The 18,463-nt window shown below is 45.7% G+C and overlaps 1 protein-coding gene across 1 annotated transcript in view; it reads left to right on the top strand.

Annotated features, from left to right (window-relative positions):
- The window catches only part of LOC149361018 (neprilysin-1-like), a 125,793-nt gene that overhangs the window by 94,898 nt on the left and 12,432 nt on the right, over positions 1-18,463 (top strand). The window contains exons 16-20 of the mRNA XM_089567975.1: positions 2,886-2,944; positions 6,128-6,179; positions 7,245-7,312; positions 12,927-13,063; positions 14,796-14,861. Coding sequence (XP_089424101.1) covers positions 2,886-2,944; positions 6,128-6,179; positions 7,245-7,312; positions 12,927-13,063; positions 14,796-14,861 — 382 coding nt within the window. The remainder of the gene's footprint in view (positions 1-2,885; positions 2,945-6,127; positions 6,180-7,244; positions 7,313-12,926; positions 13,064-14,795; positions 14,862-18,463) is intronic.

Genomic DNA, 18,463 nt, shown 5'->3' with positions numbered 1-18,463 from the left:
CCTATAATTTACAGATCATTTTTAGTCAAGTACCCCATGCAAACATGCAGTGAATATAAAGTGGCTACCAAATACCGCCTGGGCGCGAAATATAAGCCCGAACAAGGGAGCAATAAAGCCGAGATAATTTTTTTTCTCGGCCCGCCGCGGTGGCTCAGTGGTTACGGCGCTCGGCTGCTGACCCGAAAGACGCGGGTTCGATCCCGGCCGCGGCGGCTGAATTTCTTGAAGGCGAAATTCTAGAGGCCCGTGTGCTGTGCCATGTCAGTGCACGTTAAAGAACCCCAGGCGGTCGAAATTTCCGGAGCCCTTCACTACGGCGTCTCTCATAGCCTCAGTCGCTTTGGGACGTTAAACCCCAATAAACCAAACCATTTTTAGAAACTGCCCGCTCGTAATAGCTCGCAACCGATTAGGGCGACACCTCTCCGTGCATTCTTAGCCGCCCCTACCCCATGATGTAAATGGGCCAACTGTGCGAGCCTTAAAATATCGGCCTTCTCGCGGGAAGGTGCAGTCAGCGCCTATGACTTGAGCGGGAGAGCAGGAGCATTATTTTTAATCGCCGATATCTTCGATCTTACTGAAACTAGAAAAATTTTGTGGCGTGGTGCAAATGATAGAATACCTATCTCTCTAGCGCTTTTGTTAACCACAGTAAATAGCATTTCATGGTTCCTGTAAGGAGCTGTTGATCCTCTCTTTTTCACTCATCGCTGGAAAAGTACAGAAACGGAGGTCTTTCGTGACCCGCGGTGCGCGTTATAAATTCCTTGGTCCTTCCATTAACTGTGTATTTGCAATAATCGCGGTATGGTAGGATTGACACGGTCGCAATGCCAGGGTCAACTGCGAGCACCCTGTGACATAGCAGTACAAAGAACTGTGGAGTTGCTAATTACTTCGCATTTTCTCCCCGCCACCTTTTGATGCCCAAAATTTGGCATGTTGTTCAAGCAGCTTTAAGCTTAGACGATAAATTACTGTGCGGAAATGAATAAAAATGTGGTGTGAGAAAAAAAAATTGGCTTTCTTTTTATTAAACTCCACACTGAAGTGTCTATCCCGAAGAGTTTCTTTTTGTATTCCTAACGTCACTCTTATAGACATTATTAGGTCGTGTAGATGCAATATGCAGCTTGTTGGTTCTCTTCTCAAGGGATTGAAATGAGATTCCTTTGTTGTACAATGCCCTTCCGACATGCTGAAAACAATTCCTCGCTCACCTTTGTGGTCTGTGTGCGAAGACGGGCGAGCGGCTTCGTTCAGTGCGTTTTTTTGGTACAAAGTCAGACTAGACGCCTCTTTTCATGCCATGCGCTTTTAAAGGGCCAAATATGGAAAAAGAAAGATCAGAGCTGGCGTAGTATGCGTGAAATCTGTCGCTCCTGTGAAACGGTACCCAACAAAGGGCTAAGAGGTATGCTGTTGCATCTCGTAGCTTTGACTGCGCGTGCTTAGCAGCGCACGAGGTCGGGCTGGTTTGTAACTTGTGTGACCTTTCACACCGCAAAGAGATAACGCGAACGAAAGTGAACAAAATGCAAACACTATGAATGCATGTTTATATCAACTTCCGTGCGGATGCTGCTTGCTTAAGATGTTTACACTGGCTAGCTTGCTCTGATTCTGGAGAGAAATTGACATTAATGGTCACGTGAACAGCATCGGTAGAAGGTTCTAAGCCTTACTATGCCGAAGCGAATGAAAAGAAAGAAACAAAATGCTCAGTCTCGAGGCGCACTAGTTTTGGGCATTTTCATGGTAGTGAACATGCACTGAACGTGTTTTGGCTGGCCACCTGTCTGAACCCGAAACGGGCGAAATAAGGATTGGATAAGGGTCGCGGCAGCCTGACTGCATTCGTCGAAGCGAGAGCTTCCCGCTTTCCTGACGCATTTGACAGAAACACTTAACGTGGAAACACACGATGAAGGAAGAGGCACGGATGCCGCCTCTCGTCCCTCTTCGTGTGTGCCCGCGCTAATCCTTTCTGTCAAATGCATTACCAACACGGCCGAGGCGCCGCTTTGCTTCACTAACGATACATTGTTGCCGCTTCTTTACGTCTCACGTTCAGCGCTAATAAAGGGCGAACGAAGCTTTTTATTGATTCCAAGATGTTTTTACCACGAAATTCTAGCAATAAAACGCTGTAAACATTGAGGCTGTTTTTTGATCTGGACATGTTAACATGTACGGATTGTTGGGCTCCATGAAGATAACACGTTGAAGGGTAGAAAGCACAGCGCAACACACTTGACTACAATAGAACAGAAGAAAGAACGCGCTGTTGTTTAGGCCCTTTAAGAATTGTATATATTTTGCTACAGGCAAAACTTGATAGTCAGGGCGTTACTTCTTTTTTGTCCTCCCGTGTGTTGTGCTCTGTTTTCTGTACTTAAATACGTAGCAACTTGCCGAAGCCTCTGCCCTAACACAGATAGCGCGCCTAAAATCGCGGGATATTCAAACAAGTTCACATTCCTCGCTCAGGAAAACCTGTCACAATCTCTTCAACTTCCTGTAATACATTGCCAGCAGTTACGTCAGATGGAGCATGAAGACGAAGGTGTTGATGTATCTCGCACGCTCTTGCTCCTGGAACGCTGCTTATGGGAGAACCGTCTCTCTACATTTCAACAATACTGGTTTTGCAATTTATTACTAGTTTTTGCTCGTGATAACGCATGATAAATCGCGAAGAAAAAGGAATTCTGAAAATGTGAGGCAAAATTTCGCGACAGCTTCAAACATGCGCTGTTGCCGGAACAGCAGGGAATGTAGTCGCAAACCACTGAGAAGATACCGCACCCTGATCAGTCCGTTGCTGTGGTTCACTACGCCAGTGTGTGCTGAAAGGGCATCGGCTTCTTTTATTGCAGCTGGAAGCGCTCCGTTTTTGACCTGTCCTGTACTTACGATGCGACGAAGAACATCTTTGGTAAGGGCGGAGAATTAGTTCTCTAACTTGCACATTTTACTAGAATTTTAAATATGTTCGACCCTTTCTTAAGTAAAACACGTTTTTGGGCAAGTTGGTAACATCCGTGATTCATACCGGCAGCGTAGAAGCGCAAACACGCAGAGAAGGAAGACGCAAAAAACACGGAGAGAGTGCAGCTTTCGTCCGTGTTTTTTGCGCGTTCCTTCTCTGCGTGTTTGTGCTTCCTCGCTGCCGGTATGAACCTTCCTTAAGCACTGCTTATAACAAAAAAAAAGTGAAAGAAGGTGACACTTTCCCCATCGTGCTACAAACCGACAACGAATGAATACCTCTCCCTACGCAGGATGCCACGCATTTAAATCACATTTTCGAGTCCACGCTGATCGCGGGACTGGTTAGTCTGTATTCTGAGGTCACCATGCGCATGCAGCCTAGACATGGCACCAGACCTTATTATTGTCAGCCTGAGTTCCTCCGCTGCAGAACAAAGGCGTCTCCCATACCATTCCAATTAACCCTGTCCTGTTGCTATCCTACTTCCATGCTTCTTTTCACATTCTCCACGTTTCTTGATTAGCACGGTGCAGATGCTTGAGAGCTCGGTAGGCGCGGAGAACACCTTGACGTCATTCCTGTGGCCAATCTTCTTCAGGTTATGCGAGATTTTGTGCAGATAAGAAGTCGCTTGAACCTGCTGTCTTGGGCACACTTGAGGCTTTTTTTATTGCCTTTTTTTTTGCTTTTTGCAATAGACTTGCTGTAACACTGTTGATGACGGTGGAGGGATGCCCTGCTTTTTGAGACGATTAATCTGGTGTAGACAGCTGTTCATGTTGTGTGAACTAGGTTCATTGAATGCTTCATCAACGTGGTGTAGAGCCCGCCTCCCACTTGTGGGTGCACATACATTGGACAGACGGGTAGATGTGTCAATGACCGAATCACTGAACACAGGCGGAATGTGGAAAACTACAAGAGTGGCAACCTGTATGACCATATACAGTGTTTCACAAATGCAAACCTGCGTACGGGGGCACTACTATCTTTGCACGTGCCAAGACCAAAATGCAGAGGGAAATGACAGAGGCCTTTCTAATAGCGAAATTCGGTGAAAAATGTGTTTGTTCAATCTCGTTGACACTCCTATCTAAAGAAATAGTCTTTTTAGAAGGACATGTGTAACTTGCCGCATTGCCTGTTTTAGATCTGAATGTTTTTGTTTTAACGACTGACTCGGTTTTTGCCTAGGAGAACCATTTCATCTGTGTAGCCTTTTGACTGTTTTTATCGGGTTTTGTTGCGTTCTTCTACTTTGTTGTTATGGTTTTATACAGGACTTGGCCTTGTCATTAGATACGTTTTTACCTGTGCATGTCTCTGTGTGAGCATGTGTGTGTGTGTGTCTGTGATTGTGATGAGTTGCCTGCGAGTGCGCAGTGCCGCATGTGTGTGTGTGTGTGTGTGTGTGTGTGTGTGTGTGTGTGTGTGTGTGTGTGTGTGTGCGTGTGTGCGTGTGTGTGTGTGTGTGTGTTCGTAGGCTTGGCCTCGCTTCTTTTTTTCTGCAGCCGTCCTGGAGCAGCGTTTTGTTATTTTCCTTTGGCTTGGTTTGCGCGATAAGATGTAACATGGACGGTTTTTCCTCCTTGCTTGGCAGCGGTTTTTTGCTAGTTGAGTGCGCGCGTGTTTTACCTGTTAAGGGTACGATAACTGATTTCACATTGATATAGTTCTCAGAAATAAAAACCATTTGGGAGCTTGCTCTCTGTCCTGTCCTCACGTCTCTCGTTTTCTTCTTCAATCCTTTTGCGCAAGTTTATTCCTTTAATTGCTGATTTAAGTTTGTTCATCGCCGATTCGATGCCTTCATAGAAGCTTTCAACGATCTGGTAATCATGGTTAGGTGGTGTGTAGAAGCACCAACTTCAGCTTGTACCTCTTATTAAGCCTATTTACGATAGCTGCCCCCCCCCCCCCCCCCTTGTTAGTACTAAAGAACTCCTCTACGTTTACAGCTGATTGATGATTGGTTGATGAAGAATATCACAACTAGTTCTTGTCTGTCTGCTAATCCATAAATAGCACACTGCGTGCCCGCCCGTTAGTACTGTATACTCCTAATCTGTCTTCCTAACCTCACTAAGCCCTATGACGTCTCTTTCCCCCCCTTTATTAGGCATACAATGTACAGAAAATGCTCAAGAATTGTTTGGACGCTTAGCCAGAGGGCTAGTGCAGGGTCCAATACACACCATTGTGCAAGAGTAAGCAGACAAAAGACTGTAGATAGTAGGAAACAAAATAGCAGCAATTAACGCAGGTTTTCTACTGCTGCAGTTGAAATATCTTAAACGACGTCACAAAATTACTTTTAGTCTTTAAGTCATTAGGCATTCCATTTCAGACTTGGGCACCCTAAAATTCGATTAGTCTAATACCTGCTAGTTTCTCGAGCAGCACTGCTAGTCTAGCCTCGCTGGATAAGGTTCTAGCTCTAAACGTTGCCAGGTTCAGTTTTCAGTGGTGGCCTATCCGGAGCCAGAGATTCTAGGTCCCCTCAGCTGCATGACAGGTCTGACCGGCGCCTTGGTCAGGTGCTCCGCAGCCGCTTAGGACTGAGGGCCGAGGGCTTATTGGTTTGTTCATAGCATGGACATAACACAGCGCAAATAGTAGGAAGATAAAGTGTTACGACAGTGCTCGATCTATTCCGGGTCGAAAGCGCTTTCACCGGTTTGGGAATCCACTCGGCTCGTGTCTCGCCTTCGCTTTGCGTTCTTTATTATTTCTTTGTCATTAAACAGCGGAACTCTTTGCAACTCACTCAGCTGCGCGTCCTTCAGAGGTTCTACATTCTCTCTTGATCCTCGTAATGCGATTCTCGGCGTCAGCGTTCCTGCGGAAATTGCTCGCGCCCAATTGCGGCTCGCAGGGCTCCGCACGTTCGAAGTAATGCGCCGTCTATCCCGCGCTGGGTGTCCTGGGGGTGTTTTCTGAGAGCTACTAGCGCATTTTTCTCTGCGTGTATGCGTACTCTGCGTCCGTCATTGATTAAGTGGAAAGGAGTTAATTCGTCTGAAATGAAAGCCTTGTTTCTCCTTCCAATGGAAGCGCCTGTGCTCTAACGCTGTACATTTAGCCATTGGCGTCGTGCCGACCTCTGTTCTCTGTTCATTCACCCAGAGTTGCCCCTGAGCCTCTTCCACGAGCCGTTCTTCTACAACGACGACACGCTGTGAGTGGAAGCTGACAGCTGCCGAACCATGGCTGTGCTGGCTGCGAAACAAGGGCTAAAACCACCGCGCAGTCTGCGCGTGTTTAAGGCTTGAATGCACGCACGTACATATTTGAACAACGGCGGAGTTCACGAAACTGGTAACCTGCAATTTGAGCAGAAGCTTGTGTTCGAGGCATTCATGCAGGGTGGTGAACTGGGCGACAGCCCTTTCACAGAAGCGAACTTGCGCAAACACGGCTTCGTAATTGCTGCCTCGAAGCTCGCGTGCTTTTTTTTAAGTATACTGAACCGTTTTCACCACTTTCTTTTAGGAGTTTAAAAAAACACAGTATAGCCTCTAGCTTTACACAGCCCATTAAGGTTGCACGTATTCTGTTAAGATGAGGTTGCTTACAGTTGTTTTGCGCGCTGGTATGCCTTGCATATGTGACTGTTGGGCTCATTGAATTTGAGGTGGCTAATGCAGTGCATTAAAGTGAAGGCTCAGTTCGTGCGTGTATCCTGCTAAATCGTATGTTGGGAGTAAATTGATGAGTTTAGCTTTTCCGATGAGAGGTGTCAAACCAATTTTAACGCGATACAACAAGGGTCCAGTTAAGCGGAGAAACCGCCATGCGTTGGCGTAGCCGTGTGGAGAAAATCGAGATTTGTGAAGAGGGTCTTGATGTCGCAACCACATGACCTCGCGCAGTTAATTCGAACACCCGACAGCGGTCGCACAGTGCAAGAGCGATGACGCCACTACACAATTCCTCATTGCCCACTGGGTCGTGACGTCATTGTCTGCGAAGGAGCAAAAGGAAGTGCGCTGAAAAGAAGAATGGTCGAGCTAGGACTCAAAGCGCTACCCGTCAACCACTGAGGAGCGTTCGTTCGACTTTGTTAAACGGAGGCATTGTGTCTTGCGGTAAATTAAAAATAACTGAAAATAAAATAAAGAACAATGTCCGTATCTGTAGAGAGGATCTCAGGCCGTTGACGGGACGCATTAACGCTACCGCGAAGCTTAAGTGTGCCTCGAATTTTTGACCGCATTTGCTGGCACACTTTTTCGATGCTCAGGCCTTTCGACGACCCCCGAGTGACGTTCAGAATTGGAAGAGAGCTTGCCAAAATCTGTCCTCAAAATGGTGAGTGAAGGAAGGCTTAACCCGTGCAAAGGCTTTTTGAAGCTCTCTCAGTGCGAACAACTTTATAAAGTGACGCAGAAAACATAGACGCTTCGAGCGTAGCGCCCCGTTTTGCAAAACGGAAGAAAACGCTGGTAAGGTGCGGACCGAATCTTACACCCTGTCATATGCGCTCCGGTGGGCAGTTTTGTAACGCATTATCTTTGAGTTCTTAGTACATGTACTTGAAGGGCTCATATTGTAATCTAATCCCTTGTGAGTCTTCACTTAAAGTTTTAAAGGAGCTTAAGCCAAGGCATTTTCATTAAGTGAAATTGATTGGCGACTCTTTGCGGGTTTTCATCCCGAATAACCCGTTGCACTTCCAAAAAATTAGCGATCCTCATTGGCTACTAAACATGAACATGCATGGGTGACTTCAGAGCGAAGGCGGATACTCGAGACTTATTTATTGCATGCAAAATGGTTTTTCTTCCGTGTCACATGTACGAGTCTTTTTATTAGTGGCCGAAGACACTGCCGTGTAACAAAGCAAATACAAATCATTCAATGCTTACAAAATTGCGCCATGTCCGTTGGAATTTAAACCGATTTCTTCCAAGTAAACCCGCTTTAAGTACGCGCTTCGCCAGTCTTGTCGTCTTGGAGTTTCTCAGCCAATCTGAAGCGTACCAATTGTCAAATTTCTCGCTTCATTCTTTCACTTCTTCACAATTCGCTTGCCGCGTCCTTACTACCGCAGCCGGTGAACGATCTTTCTGGGAGTCAGTCATGACGTCACAGGCGGAGGCTTTAAATGAAAACAGGGGCAAACGAATGGCCTGGTAAATTAATCGTAATAAAATACATCCGCGGCTGCAGCTTTTAAACTACGCAGCTCAACAAAACGGTTTCAAAATTTCTTTACCTAATATTGTTTTTCCTTAAGTTTCACAAACACTTATCCGCGAATTAGCCACCAGCATTATATTTTTATGATGTGCTAGATTGCCCAAGGGTCCGCCTTAACATGTTTTTATTGCTTGTAAAACAGCTCCAGAAACGCGAGAGCAAACAATAACCCAGAAGGGAGACTGTGTTCCTCACTGGCAGAGATATGGCTTGCATTATACCAGGTAGTCTCTATGCATCAGTTCGGAGACTGGGTACGAGTGACAGCAAAGGTTACCCTAACCGAGTCTCGATGCTTTTCATTGTAGCCCCGCTGTAAACCCGATGTCCTTTTCGGGCGTTTCAGCCTTTAGCTCTCAGAAAGCTCCATGAAAGTTGCGCAGTGCTTGCGAAGCGTATTTCACAATTCGGTATGGACTGCGCTCTCGGCTTCTGCTGGAGCTGTGCTTATCAGCGGGAAGCAAATATTGCGGGTAGAGTTGATGACAAAATGCAGGTGTTTCCTCGCGTATATGCTCCACCTGTGCAGTTCATGTAAGCTGCTCCTACTACAACCGAGCTTCAGAATATTCGTAACATTGCAAGAGAAGTGGCTGCTGACGATGTGGCCCTGAAATGCCCCTGAAATGCCGAACAAGGAACGATAACCATGATCATCAGCGCGGTTGTGGAGATCCCCCGATATTTTGCTGCTTCTGAGAAACTGACGCACCGTAGTTCTTGACCTCTCACTGAGCATTACGAAAGGGAGCATAGTAGACATGGAATACAGCAAGCGCACAAGTTCCACTGGCTACTTGTCTGCTATAGAAAGATTCATTTTAGAAATAAATGCAGCTAGTAGAGTACACATTCGCAAGATATTTAAGCAGAACAGAATAAGAGTCAAAGATAACAGACCTCATGCTAGCTGGAGATGTTGAAGGAGCGTTGATGATATTTTCACCCAACGTATTCCACTCATTCATTGTGAATGCGTAGGAAGAACGAACAAATGTATGGCTGTGACAGGTAAGCTCTCGCACTATTTTATGTGATAGTTCTGGGAGAAATATAGTATGGGACCTTAAAGTCAATGTCTTTGTCAGTATCAGTGCCGCCATTGAATGAGCTGTGAAAGAATTTCAATTTTATGACGTTCCTCCTTACTCAAAGAAGCTGTCATCTAAGCTGCATTTTAATGTTCGCTATATACTAAAGCCTTAATTATAATTGTTAGTTACGAAACGTGAAGCAGGGCTCTGAATGTGCTGTATACTCCGTTTTATACATAGCAGTAAACGCTGCCAAAGGTACGAAAGTAGTCCGCTGCAAAAAACGAGCGAAATGTATGCGTCCGCCTCGCGTCGTGGCTGAGTGGCACGAAGCGCGCGCCTGTCTGTTCATTTTATAAGTGGCCAAGGTTCGACTCCCGGCTTGGCTGCTTTTTATTTACTTTTTTTATTTTTCTTAAAAGATTCATTAGGTAGGAACTCGAAACTGTTAAACTCTAATACCTACTTTGAAAAATACAGCGCTGTTTGCTTGTTTCGAAGGGGAAAAGCAGGCATACATACGTTGTAACTGGAGTCGGATGGCGTTGAGTGCAAAGCTGTCATATTTAACACTGCGAGAACTAGATATTGTCTCCTTGCTAGGTAGTTTTTGCGGTGATATTATTCCAGTAGAGAGACCTTCTTTCTTCAGCCTAGCAACTGTCCGAGGGCTCACCCCGGTCATCTCGCCCAGAGTTTGGAGAACTTCACGCACAGCCTTCTCCGGGAAGCGCTTCCTTACGCTAGAGTAAACGTTGACGATCACCCAGCTGCTTGCAGTCTTTCGAAATTTTCGGAGACATCAGCTTGGAGAATAGGCGAGCAGGAGATGTTTGTGAAGCCGCAGTGGGCGAAGAAAACAAGCGAGTAGGAGATAGCGGTGCCATTTTCGCAGACTCAGAAACCGAAAGACGAAAGCAGACGACATCACCGGCCGGCCTTGCTGCGAAAACCTGATCCAGGAGGAGCCGGAAAAAAACCAGAAAACTAAAGCACTCTGTTTTGAAGAACAAAAAAGAAAAAGCAATCTTTTTGCAAAATAACACACTTTTATTATTTTACTACAATATCGACCAACATTTACTTTATTTTTAAGTTAATTATTCTTTTCACTTTCGACGCACTGCATTACGATGCGGACGAGGACCGCGAACAGGCGCCGCAGCCTTCGCTGCGTTGACTGCTATGTATGAAACGGAGTATAGTTTATTATGCCATGTACAACAATCTTGGACACAAATTTTTAATATTTGAAAATCCTAAGGTACTGTTATTGAAAAATTGAAGAGATAATGATTTGTTATTGCGATGTGTAGCATAGTCTTTCGTTTATCATCGCTTGCATCGAATGTTAAGAATGGCAAAGGAAACCTACGGGTACCGCTTTTGACGGTAGCAAACACATTAATAGCAAACAAACGCATGCCTGTGGGTGGTACTTCTGCTGATATATTGCATCTTATAGTGAAATATTCATAATATACGAAAAAATTGCCTTCATAAACTATCGTTCAGAACTGCTCTTGCCTAGAATTGTTGGGTATGTTATGCGTGTGTCTGACCCAGATTTATGTGTACAGGGTCTGTTCTGAAAGTAGTAGGACTCGTTTTTCTTAATAAAATGTATTCAAGAGAATAGTACAAATGATTAGAATTTTTGAATGTAGCACCCTTCCGCATCTATACGCTGCTGCCAATGAGTTTTCCAGTTTTCGTGCGCCTCCAAGAACGCCTGTACCGGAATGCTGTTTAGTTCCTTCGTCACGGCCTGTTGAACCGCCTCTACCGATCCGTGATGTTTCCCCTGAGCGTCGATTTTATTCTCGGGAATAGAAAAAAGTCTAGCGAGGCCAAGTCGGAGCTGTAGGTGGGCTGAGGCAGCGTTGCCGCCTTGTGCTGGGCAAAAAATCGGGGTCCTCATTCACATGATGAAGGAGATCCTGGCAGATCACTTTCCGGTTGGCCTTTTGCTCCTCAGACAACACCCCCGGCACCAACTTTCCGCACACTTTCCTCATGGCTAAGTTTTCTGTCACGATCTCAAAAACTTGGGTTTGAGGAATGCTCAAGTCATCAGCAATAATTCTGATACTCATTCTACGATCACTGTTCAGTAAATGTTTTACTCGCTACACCTTTTCGTTGGTCTTGCTGTTTGAAAGGCGTCCGGAGAGGTCGTCGTCTTCCACTCTTTCCTGAGCTACTCGGAACAGCTTGTGTCACTCAAAAAACACCTGATCTACTCATGGAAGCGTCGCCGTAAGCCTACTTTATAATGTCGTGAGTCCCTTTGCCCGTTTTACCAATATTTACACAAAATTTGATCGTGTATCGCTGATCCAGTAAACGCTCCATGATTTTGCGTGACGAGACGTTTCGACAGGGGTTCACAGTACAAGCGACCTGCTCTCTTCAACGGCCGAGATCCGACTGCTGATTTTTTCCAGCATTCCCAATATCCCCCTTCAACGATCCTGCACGCGCAGACCACCTCTCGTTCTCCCGTTCGCCCAAGAAAAAACCAGTTCTGTTACTTTCAGAACAGACTCTGTATATTCAAGAGTAGGCCGTATATTTTTAAGATATCGCGCTTCCTTAAAGGTGAATGCAGGAGTTTTCAAGTTTCCTTTGAAGAAATTTAATACAACACCAGCCTTGTTCGCTAGTCTACATGTTTGTCAGTGGGACGAGAAACACGCGTCTAAATACTGAATTATCAACACGGTCAGCGAAGTTGCCAGCAAAATGGCACTAAGGCAGGAAAGGCTGCCGCTTTTGCGCGAATCGCACAATAACACTTCTTTACGTTTAGGCACATTTTGCCCGTATCACACCATGACGCCAGCTGACTACTGAACCAGAGCCCTTAGGTCGGATCATTAGTATAGCTTAAGAAAAGGAGCGATCCTAAAACATGACCCACTGGGTACTTCCGGCGTTGATTCAAGAAACAAGGGAGACACACCGTTAACTATGATACCTTGGCTACTTCTATGTGACAAACAATTCTGTAAACACTGGAGAATAGCGGCAAGCAAACCAATGAACTAGATTTATTGCAATAATAGAGCAATTTAGTACTATGAATAGCGTTACCGACGTATCCTTTATCCATCCGATTTTTCCATCCGAATCAAATGTCTAACAAAAGTTTATCAGAACTCTTTCTTTCTGCATGTCATATCAGTTTGGAACTAACTTCCTAAAAACGTAGTTAACTGCACATCTGTTGAAGCGTTTCGTGCTTTTATTCGTGCTCTCATTCATTGATTCACTTAATCTTAACTTTTTATCATTAATGTGTACGTGCGTGTGCCTGATTCTGCTGTATTTTATGGCTGTTCCGTGTGTTTGAATGTCTCATCACCTGACTATAGCACTTATAGTGCTGGATTTCGTTGTACACCCCCCCCCCCCCCTGCAATAATGCCTTCGGGCGCTGCAGGTATCTGTGAATAAATAAATAAATAAATAAATAAATAAATAAAGACAGTTCGACAATAGGAGTCTGTTGGAAAACCCGACAGGACACGCACGGGCGTGGTCGCACGATGTTTGCAGCAGAGCTACCCAGTTTTCACACGACCGCGTTGGCGCACAGCCACACGCGGCGAGTCGCTCTGCTGTTTTCTGTGTTTCTTGTCTGCGGTACAAAAGCTAGCTTTCAACTGTTCCCCGTGCCACCGCAGGCATCATGTACGACTCGGAGCGCGATCGCGCCGTGTGGCAGGAGCCGCCCGGAGGCAGCAACGGCACCATGGCTGACGACATGCGTTGCCTCGTCGAGCAGTACGCAAACTTCACAGTGCGGGAGCTCAACCTCACGGTATGGATGTTACAAAATTGTGCGCTTGGTTTTTAGGTAACCAGATTTACATTAATAAGCAGAAAGCGACTCTGGTTTGTTTTAGAAATGCTCACAAAAAGGTCATATTAAATGAATCGGTCATTGTGCACGGCACATTCTGCCCTAGATGTCAGTGTGTTTCACTGCCCTTGTCTGAATGAGTCAAATATCTAGGCTTTCACCTCGACGCCAACATGTCCTGGTCTGCTCATGTTGATCATCTCATGAAAAGACTCCGTGTAACTTCTATGTATCTGTACAGAATGAAATTTAATACTGCTGTTAGGTTGCGTCAGCTTGTGTTTAAGGCTATAGGAGAGTCTGTTTTAAGGTATGGTGTCACTTTTTATGGCTCATGTGCATTGTCTAGAAGGAGCCAAATCGATAGATTACTACACAGAATTGCTGCAAACATTTTGTGTGGCACGTCCAAGGAGGCCTTAGATAGTGCTGAAAGAATGCTCGCTGCTGATGTGTACTTCATTTAAGAGTTTTTTACACGTGTAGTCATTAGTATAAATTACTTTTCTAATAACTTTAAGCTTCCTGTTAACAAACCTAAAATGCTAAAAAAGTAGAGGCGTTTAAACTTCCCAAGATATATACACACTACGGAAAGAGGTGCCGAATGTTCTACATCCCCTTCTTTTTTAACCAGCTTCCAACTAAAATACTATCATTGCAGACTCTCAAAGAGGTCAAATAACAAGTAAAGTCTGGCTAATTATGTCTAGAACCTTTAAAATGGTACACTGACTTAATCGCTCGAAACACTCTGAAGGTCTTGTTGACATGTGTTATGAAGCACTGTTGTTTTTAATTGTATCCTCCTAATCTATGTAATTTACTTACTTTTGCAGTGTGTGCTCGTGTGATTGTTGTTCCTATCGAAATATGTTTTTTTTCCCTCTTTTATATTGTCTGTACTGAGTCTGCGCTTTGTATGATTGCTGGGTCATAGCCCACAAGCGCCCTGTTTTGCGCTTCCGTGGGCACACATACTTCCATGTGTAAATATGACAAACTAAATATGTATGTATGTATGTATATGTAGGTGTGTATGCGCGAGTCATGCCACACGCGTCTGAGCGAGTTAGCGCTACTCTCATAATTCGTTTATTCCCTACGCGAACTATCCGAATCACGGTGCAAATTTCCGTGCTCACTGTTGAAACCGGCTGAAACTCAAAGCCAATTGATGGAAGAGGCCACAACTCTGGACTGCCGTGTAGGACGTCGGCCGCATATGAAGGCCCGTTGAAAGCTCTCATGTTCGCTGCGCAAAGTTGTGTTGTGGCGTGCAATAGTCCTGCGTAGTTGTGAACGGCATGCGAACAGCTGTGCTCTTGCGGTCCTGTCCCACTCTTGCGTTTGGAAAATTAGGCACCTTCATTAGTAGTGTACCCGCCTTATGACTGGCGGCAATTGACGCAACACGAGATTCGTCGCGACACATATATCCTTGTGTGTCTTATCTACGAACGTTGCTGGACAAGTTTACATACTCTGATTTCATAGCTACTTAAAACTAGGAGACGCATTGCAAGGTCCGAATACCTCGTCAAAGTGCGTTGTGCCGGCACTATGAAGACCGGAAAACAACCTGTCTGCAGGATCTACATTGCAGGCAAACGTCATAAAAAAAATCAGACACAAAGGCGAGAAAATCACTTGAATACGTATATTTAACAGGATCTTTCTTTTTCCATAGCTCGACGGGATGTCTACCCTGCCGGAGAACATCCTGGACAACATGGTTCTCCCGCCGATCTACGAGGTAACACTAACACGCGTGACATTCGAACACGGTGACGCACCTTAACTGTACCACGTCTTAGTCGCGTCTGTCCCAGTCATCTTGTGCTGTTTTATTTATTTTGTTTATTTACAATACCCCTCAGGGCCCTCGTGCGAGGGTATTACATATAGGGGGGGGGGGGGGGGGGGGCGATACAAGCATTTAAATACGGCACGTGTATGCGCTGTAAGAGAGCCGAATCTTTCAATTTACTGGGCTGATGATGAAATTATATGAAAACACAGAAATATGCCTGTCCCACAGTTTCTTTGCCTCTGCATGCCATCGGAAATGCACTTCGACGAGCAATGCCAGTTTTGTTACTTCCCTGGATTAGTGCAACATATTGTGGAAGCATTTTAATAAGCGCTGTTTAGATAGGACCTTTGCCTGGTGGGTCACTGCCTATGACGATGCGCTGCTTAGTCCGCGGACACGGTTTCCATCCGAAGCGCACTGACCGCATTTTTTTTTAAGCATGAAATGCTTTTAGCCCCCGTTGTCGGCAGTGTGGTGACGTCACGCCGAGACCTAGAGCCATCATCCGGGCACTGAAATCCACTCATCCGGGCACTGAAATCCCGTCATCCGGGCACTGAATTCCCGTCATCCGGGCACTGAAATCCACTCATCCGGGCACTGAAATCCACTCATCCGGGCACTGAAATCCACTCATCCGGGCACTGAAATCCAGTCTCTGAAACGAGAACATCCGGGCACCATACGAGACTTAACGAGATTTAACGAGACTCTCTAAGCCCTCCTACGCGACCGGCATGCAAGCACCGGTTGGTCTCCAAACGAGACAAAAAATAACTGCTGCCAGTGCCTTCTCAATGTTTATCAAGATATCAGTGGAGCTGTGGGTTTGATAATGCACGGAATTATAATTTCCGATTTCTAATAAGGCGTGCAAAAAGCACATAAATGCCACGTTACACTTCGTTGCCATACGTGATCCGGGGGAGAAGCGCTGCGTTCAAAGGGCAAGGCATCGCGCCGAACGGGTGGTGGCGTTCCTCCCTTCCTTTACGGTGCGGTTCGGGTGTCCACCGAGATGGCAGAGAATTACTGCGCCATTTCCTTTCCTCAAAAAACCTTGCGTTCAAATGGCAAGGCATCGCGCTGAACTGGTGGTGGCGTTCCTCCCTTCCTGTACGGTGCGGTTCGGGTATCCACCGAGATGACATTAGGCCCGTAAACATTTCATGCTTACTCTACTCTCGTTTACGGGAGAGGCAGAGATTTTTTTGGTGGAGGAACCCCCCCAAAAAAGTTGCTTTAAGCTGACACTGGTACTTTTTGAAGAGGTCAAAGTCGCCTGAATTATTCCAAAGCCGTACCTGCTATACACCAGTGGACAAAGTGCTATATATATAAAATTTTCTTGTGTAAAGCACGAACATCCCGAAAATAAGGCAGCTATTTACCTTTTCTGAGTAAACTTTGATACAACAATTACCTCATCTTTCTCCAGCAGTCGTTGGGGTATAACTGTCGGTCTCCGGATTGTTTTTGATTTTCGTGCTTACATGCGCTTCCCACTGCGTTGATTTTCCCTTTGTTCTAATTTCATTGTAACTTGGCTGCCATTCTCAAGTGACATATTCTGCCGTTACGTTTACTGCTGCCTAATTCTATAAGCGTTGGGCGGAGGGCAAGGTGGACGTAACGTCACCAAGACTATTCAAATGTAAAATATCCGCAGCCACAACCATGGGATGGAACACTATTTGCTTTCAGTGCGGTATGTGTGGTTTAAAGTCACGAACCGACTCATGCTATGGGGTGTGCTTTAGTGAAGGTCTTCATAGTAGTTTATACCTGCTGTGTATCTTTAACGTGCACTGACACTGCACATCACACAGTACCCTTTTGTGTTCCGCCTCCTTCGAAACGCAGCCGTCGCCGCTGGGATGGAATCAGTGTCGTCCAGCTCAGTATTTTTCATTTCACAGTAGCGTAGTCCTCGGCTCCGTAAGTTTTGAAGAGACATAAATTCAGAGGTAGTTTTGGATTTCTGACTTCCCCGGGAAAGCCCCAGAACAAGCACCAAATCCGCCATTTTCACAAGATGTAGCGATCTCTGGGGAGTGGCGAAAATTCTACTTCTGCCACTGGTTGAAACAAACGCACGTGGGAGACGCAGGCGCGATCTGCTTCCAGGAGGAGCAAGCTGCGCCTGCGAAGTGGCATCTGTCGCATGCGCCTATCACTAATATTAACTGTGCATGCGCAGTAGAAGTGGGGCATTTTATTTTGAACCAGTGGAGCTGGAGGACAAGAGGGGCGCACGCACAGTGCAGCTTTGTGAAAACGGCGGATTTCGGACAAAGGCATTGCTCTCTCGAGGCGAGAGAGAGAATAACCTGAATCACAAACTGGTCTTGAGAGTTGCTTGACGACCAGATTGGTAGGGTCCTCATTCTAGAATTTCAGTGGCCCGAGCTGCTTCACAAACCTGTTATATAAGCTTTAGCCGATCTTCCAAGGGTACGCTACTCAGTTGAGCCTCCCACTTCAGTGTGACGCATGTGTGGTCTTTAAAGGTTCGGGCTTGTTTGCACACCCCAACGAGGCGTGGAAAAGTGTGGTACTAGCGTCACACCAAGGACTGGTGGTAGGGCACTGAGTAAGATGCATATTTTTTTTCCTAAACAAATCTCTTGAATGTCTGTTATCGACATTTCCAAAAAATTCGGCTCAGGCATCAGGCTCTACAGTGGCTTCACGTACTGTGAGACGTAATGTGCAAAGTGGTGAGGTAAAAGCCAGAAGCCCAGACCAAAACATGCACATCTGTGGCAAGAATCGGGCTGCCAAGCGTGGGAGGGAAGCGATTTGCTATACACGTCCCGCCAAGCGCAGTTGCCATGAACATCGTTATCAACTTCGCCACGTTAAATCATAGAGGCGGAAATTAATGGGACAGGGGTGAATCTTCGCTCTTCGACTGAAGATTCCATAAGAAAAGAGTTTTATTAATGAATACTTGAAAAGCTTGTTTCCTTAAATACTCGAGAGTTTTAGCTTTGGATGTCTGTTTGAATAGAACGATGACCCCGAAGCAGTCTTCTCAAGCCCTTGTGAGAAATAGGTCGAAGAAGAGGGTGGACTTTATGGAGTGACCAAATCGGTTTGTTTACAGTAACCGAATTGAGCATCTTTCTATAGGCTTTGCTTGTTGTCAGAGGAAAAAAAAGCCAACTGCGCAGAGAAAAATTCGATCAGCTGCTGCTGGAGTGGAGAGGCATGGACTAAATGTTCACTGACAGCGTCCTGGCCTCTGGAGCAGTGATCGACGCAGAAGGGTTGCACGTGAACTACTGACAGCATTAAATTATTGCGAAAAGCTATTGCTGAAACATGTGCATCATTTATAAACCCCAGTTTATCTCCAAAACCTCCACGCAGTGCTGAGGGCAATTCATCAAAAATTTGCTGTCGAAACAAACTGACTTAATTTGATGGCATTAGGGGTCATTGTTCTATTCAGTTTCAATTCTGCTGGCTAAGAGGTCCGACTGGGCCTTGGCTGAATCTTAGAGACGTTTTACAGGGCTTCCAGAGCCAGTATATTC

Source organism: Amblyomma mixtum, chromosome 2 (assembly GCF_055824585.1).
Source record: "Amblyomma mixtum isolate Tamu chromosome 2, ASM5582458v1, whole genome shotgun sequence".
Lineage (NCBI taxonomy): Eukaryota > Metazoa > Arthropoda > Arachnida > Ixodida > Ixodidae > Amblyomma > Amblyomma mixtum.
The sequence above is the reverse complement of the archived record's forward strand: the minus strand, read 5'-3'. Positions and strand labels throughout refer to the sequence as shown.